The sequence below is a fragment of the Molothrus ater genome, chromosome 10, assembly GCF_012460135.2.
Source record: "Molothrus ater isolate BHLD 08-10-18 breed brown headed cowbird chromosome 10, BPBGC_Mater_1.1, whole genome shotgun sequence".
NCBI lineage: Eukaryota > Metazoa > Chordata > Aves > Passeriformes > Icteridae > Molothrus > Molothrus ater.
Genome location: NC_050487.2, coordinates 16,194,644 through 16,208,306, shown reverse-complemented (window position 1 = coordinate 16,208,306; position 13,663 = coordinate 16,194,644). Strand labels below are relative to the sequence as shown.

Genomic DNA, 13,663 nt, shown 5'->3' with positions numbered 1-13,663 from the left:
TAGAGCACGGTTGTTTTGCTTCATAAAGCCACATCCTTAAGGATCTGGAAAGAATCTTGAATTTCAAAAATAACCCGGAGAATCCTTTCTCTGACAAACACTGGTTTACAGGATCTGTACTGCCCTCAAATCTCACCCCTTCTGTACCATACTGCGCAAACCTGCAGCTTCAGCAGTTTTGCAGTCTTAGATAAAAGCTTTAAAGCTTATAGATACACACAGACACAGAGAAATGAGATAAATATCAGGTGTTTAATCCTTTTTTTGATGATAACGAAGATCTTAGGATGACAAAAGATCTACAAAAAACACCAGAGAAAAAAAATATATAAACTCCCAATGCAAAAAAGTGCAGCTACCTATAGTGCTTTGCCATGCCCAGAGAGGATGGGAAATTAATTCAGCTATTATGTGGGTAATTGGACTTAAAAATATTCTACTGCTCCCACAGTTCCTCCCATCCAAAATAACCCATCCCAGAAATTCAATCTGCTGGATGTGTACAGGCTTGTATGTAAGGTCAAACCCCTGCTACAAAGAACCTGGGATGGTTTCAGGAGCTTTGTTCCTGATGAGAACCATGTACCAAAGACTCCTCCATCCAGGTTCTGCTGGGAAAACACGGTCTGAGGCCTTAGTCTTGAGTTTCTCTCACTATTTCAGTTTTGGGACAGTTTCAAATCTAGAGGCTTCTGGCCTGCTCTGATTCCCTCTCTGCTGACAGCTTTCTTAGGGACAGGTTTCTTAGGGACATTTTGATAATCAAGGCATTTAATGCAAAGCAGAAACCCAGTGATTTTTGATAAAAGTTTCCCGGGGCAGATTGTTCAGCCAATGCAGCATAGAACTCTGAGCTTTGTGGCAAGGACAGTGTGATGCTGAGGGCACACTGTCCCCTTCTGGCAGCAGCCACACACTGAATCTCATCCATGCAGGTCTGGGCAGACAAGCAAGTCAGCAGGAAGGAAGTGTTCTGCGAAGGGACATCCAGCAGGACAGTGCTAAAACCAACCTGACAGATTCGGCTGCCCAAGGGAATTCATTCTCCATCTGTCTTTGATATCTTCTCTTGCCTACGCTCAGGCAGAACTCGGCAGTATCTGAGCTCCGGGAGTGAAATAACAAATGGCTCCTGGGAGTCGACTTCTAGGGGAAGAAACACAAATGTAGAAGAACACCTGACACCATCCTCTCAAAGCTAAAGCCTGTGGCCACCCAAAAAAGGTTGGCACATCCCTCCAATGAAGAACTCGGTGTCAGTGAGGCTGTGGAGCAGTTAACATAACAGAAAGCTCCAGCAGGGTGTCAGAACTGCAGCTCTTACAGTGAGCAGCCATTTCACTGCCATGTGTGTTTTGGGGCAAGGTAGACCCAACACCATTTCACTTGGAAGAGGGAACACACTTAGCTTGGACACATTGTCCATCCCCACCCCAACATGTAAACCCTCATTCTCATTTCTGGCTCATATTACCTGCAAGGTCCAGCTTGTCTTCCCTCTTGTGTCTGAATCCAGTCAATAAGCACGACTTCCATCTACACTGTCCCTCAGGCTCTGGCCTGAGCTTGTTTTTGTGTCCCTCACCCCTGTGTCACCCAGTTACCTTCATGGCAGTTCAAGGCTTCTCTCAGTGCCCTACAGGCAGCTCTCTTTGCCTCCAGGACACCTCCAGGCTGGCCTGGGCTGTAAATTGCAGTCTCTACAGTCAGTTGCAGGGCCCCATCCAGCACACACTGCATTCTCCTCAGCGCTCTCACTGCCTGGTCCAGCTGCTCCTGGGAGTCAGGACGGATCATCACAAGCACCAGCACATTTGGCAGGCAGGGGAGGAGGCTCCTCACGTCCCGGACAGCTTCCTCCAGGTGATCCCACTGCATGAGCCTTTTCAACACACTGGCTTGCCATAACATAAAAATCAGATGTGGGGGAACCAGGTCCTCCTCTTCCTTTCCCTCATTCTCTGCCTGCTGTGGTTTGTGCTTGATGTCCCCTGTGCCACACAGGTCCCGGGTAAAATCCACCAGCAAGGAGGGAGCTCTTGACTCAGCATGGTCCACCTCCATCACACCCACCCGTCCATTCCGGCTCCCCAGCATGTCCAGTAGGTTGAGGAAATCCCAGGTGGTTCTGTCCACGAAGGAGGCCGATTCCTTGGATGCCATAGCTTCCTCTCACACGTCAGTTTACTGTGCTGCTGGGGAAAGGAGTGGAAGTAGCAAAGGCAATTGTACAGCACAGGCTCAAAACAGGCAACACCTGCTGCTCTGAGCAGCCAAGGCTGGGTTGGGTGGGACCAAATGAATGTGAAAATAGCGGTTTTGATACGAAGATTCACAAATTGCAGCCATATGCTTTTTGGGGCTGCACCTCCCAGAAAAAGGCTTTGTACCTTGGCAGTCTGGTACAATAGAAACATAATCATGCCTTCTCTTTCCCCTGTCACTTGTATTTTTGGGCATCTTGTATCAAACTCAGGACCTACTACCTTCTCATTAGCAAAATCTAATATAAAAACTAGTATGATAGTGACCACAGGCCTACAAACCTGTTGTTACAGTTCACTTTGCTCATGACATTTCCTCCTCCTTCCCCTGAGTTTAAAGCTGGAAATCCCATCCATCCTTTGAATCCAACGTGTCCAACCTACTGGTAGTTGTGGAAGACTAAAAGCCCTACCTGACCTGGCCCAATATCCCATAAGCTGCAATTTCTGTACACAGATTGAAAAAAGGCAGCTTTCCATGGCAAAGACTCTCCTGCTGTGAAGGACAGCACTGGCAGTAGGCTTTGGTCTTTAAATCCAGCAAAATAATTTCTATACCAGAGCTGAGTAGTTGGGTCGTTTTTTAATTCCAATTCACAGTAAAGGTTTGATTTACCCAATGATGTATTCTGCACACACAACTACTCCACCTCTTTCAGAAGGAAGAGGATTAGCTGTGAAATACCAGCCCACTGCAAACTTGCAAAGCCAACAGCTCAGAGTGCTCCATGACACACACTGGCAGCACGGCCAGGCAGAGAGAAGGAAGCTCTCATGCCCTGAGAAGGAGGGACTGCACTGGAGCGGGCTCAAGGTGTGGTTGAACCAACACTCACCTGCCTGACCGACTTGAAAATGATGGAACTACTTGGTGTGTGTGGAACTGCTCTCACAGGGTATCCAGAGGTCATTGTGGGACTGTGACATCAGCAGCAACCATGACAACCTGTAACTGCCTCAAACCTCCCTTTAAACTACCCAGTATTTTGGGAGGATTTTCAGAGATAAGAAACTGAGCCTTGTACTTCACGACTGTAAATTCATTTTTCACCACCTATTGTTCAACAAAACTAAAAGAGCTAAGGAAGTGCAGGAAGATGCTCACTGCCCTACATGACAAGCTGGGGTAAGGGTGGCCAAGAAAAGAGCATCAACACTTGAGCACCACAGAACCGTGCAATGAAAACATGTTAAAATTATTTGCACAAAGCAGACACTACAGGCACTACATGCTGCCCAGGTACAAATGGGCTCATTATCAGGGATTCCATTAGAACTACTATTGTGACATGTGAGAGGCTTTGCACCTGCCAGGATTTAGTGTCTCTGTCTGTGCTGTCAACTGATACACTATGGAGAAAGAGGTCTCTCAAAATTGGTGGAGGCAATAAAACCAGAAATATACAAAAGTTAAACAGATTCTCCATTTTATTTTGAATAAAAATTTAGATCCTAGATGGATACAGCATCTGTAAAACACAAAACCAGAGAATCATTAGAAATATTGTATTCAAACACGCGTTTTGCAGTTACAATCTACACCATGAATCTCTTCAACTCCTATTAAAGCAATCCCCAGTTTATGCAGAAGAGTGTGAGAATGACTTGCAGGAGCACTTTGCTGGTGGCACAGACTCTGTGGCAGCCAGCCCTCCTGTGCACCAACAAGAGTTCCCATGGCTCTGGATTTCAGGAATTATCTGTGCTGCTCCTACTGTGCTTTTTCTAAGGCACAGGAGAAAGACAGAAAGGACTGCGGCCCTCTTGTACTCCTTTTGACAACATCATTAGGAAAATATTACATCACAACTCTGGGTGAGAGACCTGAAAAGGACAGTTCCACTGAAGCCCTGTGGCTAAAATGCCAAGAGTGTGGACAGGTGGGAGTGGCCATGACAGGAGAGCACTGCCCTCAGTTAAAACATTTGGGACGAAAGAGAAAAATCAAGAGGTGGAGGAGTAGAAGGGTGCAAAAATACACAGAACAGATTGGTGGAAAAGAAATCAAGGCAGCTTTAGAAAGGAGTTGAGTCCTGGAACTTGAAGAGCCTTTCCAGACAACCTAAGCAAGCACACAAACCTGACAAAGAGACAAACTCCCTCAGCACAGGAAGCCAGGAAAAAGCCTCTCTAGGCTCCAAATCAAACAGTCACTGAGCCATGCTGAACACCCAGCAGCAACAGAACAAAACCAGAATTCAAATGTTCCCTCATACTATGTAGAATTAAAAGGCACCCCCAAAACTGCCAATAAATATCTTGCTGCTAAACCACATCCACTTACCACCCGGATTCTGTGTCCAATGGCCTTGGCAGGAAGGTTGGAGCGGAACTTGGCGCGCACCATGCCACTGTTCCCATGGGCGCGCGTCACCTTCCCCCAGATCACGCGTGTCCTGTTGGGTTTGCCTCCGGGGGTTACCGTGTTGCTGGGGAAAAGGAGGCACAGAACAGCTCAGCAGGGCAGTCACAGCTCTGCTGTCACCAGCAGCGACAATGTGGTTTCTCTAAGGTACCTCGATAATTTAGCTCCCTAGCCATCTTTAACTAGAACAACATCCACTTTTATTTACTTGTGAAATTTTCCTGGCCTGGGATTTTCACTGTACCTTTCAAAGGTGTAATTACAGCTTGTAATTTATCAGAAGTTCCACCGGACAACTATTAAGAGCTTACAAAGCCCAAAAATTTGGAAAACACTTTTGCTAATATGATGAAACTGAAAAACCATATTGTTATATGAAATTGCCAACACTTCATTTCTCCAGACTTACACAAGGCAGGACAAGAACAGGCCATTGGAAGAGATGGCAGAAATTGCCTTAAATGAAGAGCCATGTACCATGCTGGAAATGATGGTGGTCAAGTCACCAGTTTGATCAATTTTATTCAAGGTAATTCTGACAGCACTCAAGAAAAAAAAGAAGGGAAGTAATAAGCAGCTGTTCCCAAGGTGTGTACCAATGGCAGCAGAGCAGAAGTGACAGACATTGCTCAGACATGGGCACACACAAGTCAGAATACAAATTCATCCAGGCTTCACAAAATCACTTTACTGTTTAAGTAACTCAACAGTTAAAAGTATTTAACACAAATTCACTCACTTCAATTTACTCCATCAACCCACCTTCAGTTTTTGTCAAGCTTAGGCAAAACTTGTTTCTCATTCCACTTACTCTCTAATGTATCATGTAATATCATTATCTCCCAGCATTTACAAAGCCAATACAGGAATTGACTAATCCAGCACAAGAATAAAACAAGAATGACTTACTTTTTAGCTTTGTACACATAGGCACACCTCTTGCCCAGGTAGAAGTCTGTCTCCTGACGGGCATAAACACCTTCAATTTTCAGAAGGGCCGTGTGCTCCCGCTGGTTTCGAAGGCCACGTTTGTAGCCAGCAAAAATGGCCTTGCACCACAGCCTAAAGACATGGAAAACATCAGCAAATTATAATTCACTCCAAAGCAACAAAACTAATTCCACACCAGTAGCAATCAGCAGAGGAAACAGCCAGCTTTTACAAATCACTGCAAATACTTATGTTCGATGAACAGAGGAAAGCTGAGTATGTGGAACATGAAGTATTTATGAGAACATTGCATTTTCTGCTTGTCATAAACTCCTGGCACTTCAATACTGGCTTCATACTAAGTTTCAAATGCTTCAGCATTAGCAGATATTGTTTCCAAATGTCTACCAACACTGACGAGTAAACATCACTTCTTTTTCTACACACCATAGGAAGTGTACTGCGTTGCAGTAACTGCTATAGAAGGCATAAGCTGCCCCTGATTTGTAGCTTTAAAGGAGTTAACAGCCAGAGCAACAGCCTAACATCTACTGGACAAAGACACTGCACAAACTCCCCAACAATTCTTCAGGCACTACCCACGTAAAGTCATTATAAGACTTGTCCCACACAGCGAGCAGACAGCACATCTGGTCCGAGGGAATCCAGCACCTGCCCTGGGATCCAACTGAGATACCCAGTTCTACCTGCCACACGTGTAACAGGACACAAACTCCAAAGATAATAAAGCTGTGATTTACAGAACCATCGAATGGTTTGGGCTGGCAGGGACATTTAAGACCATCCAGTTCTGACTCCCCTGCCATGGGCAGGGACACCTCACACTAGATTTCCAGGGATGGGGCAGCCACAGCTTCTCCAGGCAACTCCAGAGTATTCACATTTAATCCCTTAACTTAGAAACTCAATCCCTACATGCTTTAAGAAAATTCGGTGGCACAACAGAAAATTTACCCATGGGAAAAACACGTTGCTCCCTTTACTCAAGGAAAAAGATCCACTGTACAGTGGAGATTAACAAACCCATAAATTTCACACTGATATTTACTAACAGGCCAGGGAGAGCACAGCACATCCTAACAGCAACTACAACCAGCTCAAGAGACTTCAGAACAGGGACACACAGCTGTTCCAACAGCACCGAGCCGAGAGCCGCCTCGGGCACTCACTCACCTCCCGGTCATGGCGTCCTCCCGCAGACCCGGTCCCGGCAGGCCTGGAAACGACACACAGCCATGAGCCTCGGGCCGACATCTTCACCCGGCCCGGCGAGCAGGACCCCGAACACCCGGGGGCTGCCCGGGAGCCACTCAGAGCTTCGGGAGCCTCCGCTCACCCCCAGAGCAGCCGCCTCAGCCCCGCTCCAGCCGAAGGCCCCAACCCGCGACTGGGACCATCCGCCGCACATCGGCGCCATCCCGCCTTGTCTCCGCCCCGGATCGCGCCATCCACCGCGCCCCGGGAGCCCCGCGCCCGCCGGCGGCCCCACAGCGGGGGCAGCACCCCCCGGCCCCGCTCCCGGCCCGCGGCCCCGCTCCTCCTCACCCGCAGCGCCCCAAGATGGCGGCGAAAGAGACCCACTCCGCGCTGCCTGCCGGGAAATGCGCCGCCAGGACCCGAGCGGGCGGCCCAAGCTGCCGGCCCGAGCTGCCGGAGTGAGCAGCACCGTGTGAGGAAGGTACCGCCCGTCCCGTGTCCCCTGTCCCCTGTCCTGTGTCCCCTGTCCCGTGCCCGCGTGCCACGGGGCCGATCCCCGCAAGAGCGATCCCGGGAGGGGCGGCCCCAGCTCCCCTGCGCAGGCACCCACCGGGCAGCCCCGCGAGGCTCCCGTGCGTGGTGGTTGCCATGGAGACGGGCGGCGCATCCCGGTGAGGGCGGAAGCGGGACCGGGACGGGGACCGGGATCGGGACCGGGGGAAATGAGGGCAGATCCCGGTGAGAGGTTGAGGGGAGCGCGGGCCGCTCTGGGCAGGGCGAATGAAAACGGGCCGCGGCGGTGGAACGAGCCGAGGAGCCCGAAGAGAGACAGCGCGGGGGGAGAGAGCAGCCCTTGGTGTTCGGGGTGGGCTCCGGGCCCTGCCCGTCGTCCGATGTTCTCACCCTGAGTCAATGAATCATCTCCACATTTATTTTACTTTTTATATCGCCTTGGAGGCAGAAAACATATTTCGACATTGAAATCCCTGTAACCAAGTCTCACATTCCTTTATTTTCCTAAATAAGATCTGGAAGCATGTACTTACCCATTTGCTCACGTCAGGGTTATTCACTCCCGATTTCTGTCACTTCCCTCACACTGCCAGAAATTCAGGTGCATTTTCAGAGCACTTGAAGTGATTTAGGGGAAGGAAGGTGAAGGGAAAGGAAACCTTGAGAAACCTTGATGGTCCCTGTCCCTTTCCCTTTCCTTCTCTTCCCATCCCTTTCTTTCCCTCCCCCTTCCTCTCTCGATTCCTCCTCTTTCCTCTCCTTTCCTTGCCCCTTCTTCCTCCCCCTTATTTTTTTTTTTTTAATGAGCACCTTGCTGTCCTAACATTTCTAGCAGGAGGCAGAACTGTGTAAGGTAAGGCCATACCTATTTTGCTTTTCAAGAGACCTTTCTTTGGTAAAAATGAAGTTACTTGTGATTTCTGGCTCAGCTGCTGCTCTTGTGGATATTCAGAACCTCTCTTTGCCAATCATTTGCCACACAGACCTAAAGGAGATGTGACATTCTCAGCTATGCATTTTATCACTGGAATTCACTGGAGTCTCTTCTCATGACTCCAAGGAATGCTGCACAAAATGCTGCTCTTGTATCCATTTTCCTTTATCAGGCAGCAGGGTGGGAGAAATGAACATCCAGGACTCTCACACAGCAGAGGGAGTCCCTCTGGAGCAGAGGGAGCAGAGCAATCCCCAAAGGAGCATGAGGCCAGACCTTTTATACAGTTGCTTTAAAAATGATTACTTGATATGTTTTTCTTTCCCTTTATATCAGCAGGGACAGAATGTCATCCAAAACTCATGGGAGAATACTTCTTTTTAAATTATTATTAATAAAGTTTAATGAGGGAGTTCAGCAAACACAGCAGGGCAGGGTGATGCCAGTGGATGGTCTGAGGGGCACTGTGCTGACACTAAAATCCAGAGCAAGCAGCTCATATCTGTAGTGTTTGCTAATTCACAGACAGTGGTTTCCTTCTCAAGTCCAACTTAACACAGGCCCAAACCCTGCTGGCTTGGCACATGGATCTGCTGAGCAAGGATGTGGATGTAAAAGAAGATACACAGGAAGAGCAAAGCAGCAAAGGGGCTTTAGAGAAACATTCCAGCTGCCAGCTGCCTTGAAATATATTAATATCCTGAGTTAATCCTCTCCTGGTCAGAAGCTGCTAATGGAAAAAAGGAAAAGCTGTTGCATCCTCCTTTGTTTCCAAATAAGTCCCTTTTTCCTATGAGAGCTGCGTGTGCTATTTTTTTCTTCCAAAAATGCTGCTGTAGTCATCTGTCACAGCTATCTCCCAACACATCTTTTTTCACCATATTTTTAGCATTATGACTCCACATCTAATAGATTATTCTTAGGTTGTTTAGACTCAAAATATGGATAATGGATTTCTGAAAAAGATAAAAATGAGTAAAACATTGAAAAATATTTTATTATTACCCGTTGACTGAAGACCCTGTCTGACTTTCTTGATGTAAAATACTGCATGTCCACTTCTATAATTGATTCCAAGGTTGACAAGAAAAGTGATGGGTTTAGTGTATTACACAGATCATTTGTGGTTTGTTTTTGTTAAAGTTTTTATCAGATTCCTATCTCAAGTTGTTACATTTTTTTTATAATTAAGATAAAAGAGAAAAAAAAATCTCAGAAGCAAAGGGATGAAATCACTTCCTTCTTTGTCCTAGGTGACCACCAAAAGCCCTGCTCAGAGGAATTAGATGTAAGTGGTTACAAACAGTACAAGTATAGTGAACATATTGATAATATTCAGAATCATTACTTTGCTGTTATCTTTTCCTGCCATGATTTAAACAAGCTTCTTGAAATAAATGCCTCTAATATTACCTTGGCTGATCTGTATCTTCATCCACTCAGGAGTTAGAAACCTTATCACAACTGCCTGGCTTAGGGGAATTTACTCTCCCTTGATCCAGAGCAGTATTATCCTTTACCTTAAATACTTCTGTCCCTCCCTGGTACCTGCCCTTCCTATGGATTTATTGAGAGCAGTCCCAGTCACTGCCCTGTGCACACTTTCTAATCTCACCCCCAGGGAGAGCCCTGTCCTCTTCCAGCACATTTCAACACTTGTGCATTAAACAACTTCCTGCAACAGACAGGGACGTCAGGAAATAGATGTGTGAAATCTGAGTTTGTTTTGAGTTTGAATCTTCTGTTTGTTTTACCTATTCTGTACCAACAGACATCAAATAAACCTGCACTGAAAAGTGGCTCTTCTTTTCTGCCAAGTGAAATTAACTTCATGGTCCACCTGTAAATTACATATTTTCTTCAAAAAAAACAACACAAAAAGGAGGAGGACAAATGATAACTGCTACAGAAATGTTATAGCAAGTATGAATCTTTTTAAACTGTTGCTTATGAAATATCACTGATTCCCAGTGATGCAGAGCAAAGCTGCATCCAAACCTCTTTAATTTTCATAGGATATGGCCATGTCCTATGCTAACAGGGACTGCCTGATGTGTTTCCTTGGCATGCTTACAGGTTGGGCTGTAATATTTTGCAGGCTTAGGATATGTTTATGCAAGGGTTTTACAGATGGCACAAATCCAGTTGTAGGTAGAGCAGCCAAATTAAGATTCTGTTAGTGGCTGTTGATACTTCCATTGCAATGACACTCAGGATCTCAGCCACCTCAGACTGCAGCTGTGCTACGTGTTGTACAAGAAATACCTGGTTTGTATGTACAGGCTTTGGAGGGATTTCCAATGGCATATCAAAACATTACAATTCTCAGAGAATTTCCCCATTGATGTGCAGGTGTTTTCTTAGGTATTTTTGGATTAATAGTGAACTTTCACTTTTCCTTAGATATGCTTTCACAATATTCCATCTGTAGGCAAGGCAGAGGGGTGCTTAAGTGTATGTCAGAGCAGTTTCATGTTTGAATTGCAAGTTAAAATAAAATAATACAGAAAGTTAAAGATTGTTTACCCAGTCCAGATATTGGTTCTTGTTTAACTTCCAGCATCTTAAGATGGTAACTGTTCCTGCTGAGAGGGAACTGGGATGATAGAAGTGTGAAGGCTACAAAATAATATTGAGGAATGATTAGAGCATGAAAGTTCACCCTCTGATACTTTATAGGACGCAGATTTATTTTTTTCTTTTGAAAAGGCACCTTTCTTCTGTCCTTTCCCAAAGTCCACTATGAACCACTGCTCTCCCCTGAACTGAATAATGAGGCACCTCACCCAGTTTGTGCCCTCCATACCCATTCCCTTCTCAGCCTGTCTACCCAGATCTGCTGTAGGAGGGACCAGGACCTCTTTGTTTTGTGAAAGTTAAACATTCCCACTGTCCCTGAATGCAGCCATTAGCAGAGCACAGCTCCTCTTATAAACAGCGTATGGAAGGTTATAAACAAAGCCAGGGAAGTATATGTAAGGCTGCAAATAAGGCTATTTTGGGTCTACCTTCAGTTTAAACTACTCTTACTGAATTACTAACACCACAGCATTTTTCTGATTGGTGTCTTTTATCTTTGTTCCTCCTAGCAAGAACACAGAGACTAAACAAATGGAAAAAATCACTCATCTGGAAGCTCTGATGTTTAGTGCTGTGCTGGAGAGCTGTGTGGATCAACTCACAATTCTTGGGTATATCATGCCAGTTCCACATACGGACAAGACAGACATCAACCTTGTATGTGTCACTGCTTAAAAAGATGTATATCATATATATATTTTTCTTTGTCTTGGTTTTATATCTTTTACCAGCATTTTTAAAAAATTAACTCAAATATATTTTCTGTGATTCTATGACTCTTGGGTTAAGAAACATAATAAAAGTTACCTAATTTAAATATTTATATTGCAGCGTCACTGAGAAGCCTTGGTCAAGAATTTGTGCAAAGGACTCTTCTGATCCAAGATGAGGTTCCTAAGATTATAATTTTAAAATCTCAGTGGTTAGACAATAAGCAAAGAACTGGGGAAAAGGAAGTGAAACATATGTAGGTTCTTCTGTAGATACAGAGCTATTTTAAAAGTAGAAATGTATAGGTTATTTCAAAGTACTCAAAAGAGATATGGAGAACAGAGAGTTCCTAATGCTCAGGCAGGGGTTTGTTGCTGTGGAGGAAGGTGTTGTGACATTTCTGGTAGCTGTTAGACATAGGAATCAGGATGGGACCATCCTGAGAGGTCTATGGCTCTAAGTACTGTGCTCTATAAGTGGCACAGCAGGCTCTTTCCAGTTCTAGCAGGTTTGAAACCTTTTTAAGATGAACTCAAGAAAAACGTTCACAACCAGGATGGAAATAAAAACCGGCATCTGAGTTTTGACATCTAATGATGTTCACTCTGTCTAATGGACCACTTAAGAATGCCAGAGGAAGTTAAATCAAATTTTTCTACGTGCTTCCTTTCCATATTACCTTCTCAAAAAACCATGGCAAAGGCGCAGCAGCAGCTGGAGTTACAGTGAATTTCAGGGCGGGAACGATGCTGAGACTGTGCCATAGAGGGCACTGCTCCCCTGAAAGACTCCTGGGAGCCGGTCTCAACTGTTCCCAGAGGATGCTTCTCCCTCTCTCACACGCCAGCAGCAAAACACAGAGAAAGGGCATATCTCTGGGACAGCAGAAGTTGTCCTCTTCAGACACACAGACTCAGGTTGATAGATCTACTGAAGGGACACGTAAATTACAGAGAAAACACCTTTGCTTTTCTCTTCAATCACAGATGCTCATTTTCACCAAGTCACGTCTTAGAACATAACTTTCTCACAGGTTAGAAACCCTACTTGTGTTCTTAAAGATTTCAAAACAATTTGAGGAGGAAACAATTTAGAAACAAGAAAATGGCTTAGGGAAGCTTCTTGCTAACTTTGGTGCTCTGTAATTTGCTACTCCTCCCTGTTTCTCAGATTACATTTGGCTGTTTTCATTGTATTTGTACAAGATCGGTATTTGCAAAGTACCCTGGAGTCCTATCAGGCAGACAAATCAATGGCATCTTCAAAGACTGACATCTAAATTTCAGTTGATGACATTTTTGAGAGAATTAATCTCAGTGTTGGCCAGCACCTCACTGATTTTCCAGACTGGATGCTCTTGCACATTGCTTCACACAGTGCATGCCCCAGAGGAAGGCAGCCTTTCTATTTGCTGAATTTTGGGCAACAGACAAGCACTTAGGAGACTACACAGATGGTAACACATGTAGTTTACAAACTTCTTGCTTTCACGTAGTTATTTGTTGATTATTAGTGTGTAAGTACCTACTGTTTACAGACAACTCAGTTATTGCCTGTCTTGAACTTTCCCAGACATAAAAAACATCAATCAGAACATTCATAAAATCTACATGATATTAAAGCAGCTTGTTTGCCAAAATTAGTTCTTTCTGAAGTACAGTTGTCACCAACCAGCTATTTAAGCCCTTTTTTTTTACTAATTAACAATGCAATTTTCATTGGACAGTGTATGTTTTGTATGTGATTCATTTAATGTAAATTTAACAGTCCAAAAATTAAGCACACAGTCACTTAGTCTCCTTCTGTAGTCACTGATGAGTCAGGCACTGCCAGAGGCTGATCCATCCCAAGCCAGAGCTGTCCAAAACACTCAGCACGAAGCAGTTCCTTGCAGTGCCCTCACAGACTGCAGCAGCACCTCCGACCTCTGACAGAGCCTTGCTTGACTTGCCTGACAAGTAACTTTTGGAAGTACTCCTGGCATCCACAGCTGCTGCCCTGACCACTTGTTTTCTCTGCTCTGCTGGCACAAATGTGTGTGTGGTTGTGGAAGGATCTGGACTGAGAACTGGTGCTGCTAAAAATAACTTTTTTTTTCCTTTTTGCTGGAAAATGTTTCATCACAGTGAGTTCTCTGTCTGCTTCCCC

The 13,663-nt window shown here is 45.2% G+C and overlaps 3 protein-coding genes across 9 annotated transcripts in view; 1 reads left to right on the top strand and 2 right to left on the bottom strand.

Moving 5' to 3' along the window:
• Positions 1–233: 233 nt before the first annotated feature.
• On the bottom strand, positions 234–3,581 carry LOC118690227 (uncharacterized). Of its 2 annotated transcripts, XM_036389001.2 has the most exons (3): positions 1,605–3,581; positions 1,013–1,146; positions 234–299 (listed from the first exon to the last, which is right to left on the bottom strand). In XM_036389001.2, the coding sequence occupies exons 1-2, from the start codon at positions 2,161–2,163 to the stop codon at positions 1,040–1,042; spliced, it is 666 nt and encodes a 221-aa protein (XP_036244894.1). In that variant the 5' UTR covers positions 2,164–3,581; the 3' UTR covers positions 234–299; positions 1,013–1,039. The 2 variants fall into 2 exon arrangements, with proteins under 2 accessions (XP_036244894.1, XP_036244893.1); XM_036389000.2 differs by having other exon boundaries at positions 234–1,146.
• Positions 3,582–3,674: 93 nt separating this feature from the next.
• RPL35A (ribosomal protein L35a) lies at positions 3,675–7,195 on the bottom strand. The gene is made up of 5 exons (XM_036389002.2): positions 7,126–7,195; positions 6,754–6,796; positions 5,539–5,691; positions 4,549–4,693; positions 3,675–3,733 (listed from the first exon to the last, which is right to left on the bottom strand). Exons 2-5 carry the CDS (start codon positions 6,762–6,764, stop codon positions 3,710–3,712), a joined length of 333 nt encoding a protein of 110 aa, XP_036244895.1. The 5' UTR covers positions 6,765–6,796; positions 7,126–7,195; the 3' UTR covers positions 3,675–3,709.
• Positions 7,196–7,410: 215 nt separating this feature from the next.
• Positions 7,411–13,663, top strand: part of IQCG (IQ motif containing G) — a 26,595-nt gene continuing 20,342 nt past the window's right edge. For 2 of the 6 annotated variants that reach the window (XM_054515867.1, XM_036388418.1), the window contains exons 1-2: positions 9,532–10,147; positions 11,314–11,461. In XM_054515867.1, coding sequence (XP_054371842.1) covers positions 11,336–11,461 — 126 coding nt within the window. In that variant the 5' untranslated portion in view covers positions 9,532–10,147; positions 11,314–11,335. The other 4 variants (XM_036388419.2, XM_036388417.2, XM_036388421.2 and 1 more) reach the window with 4 other exon arrangements.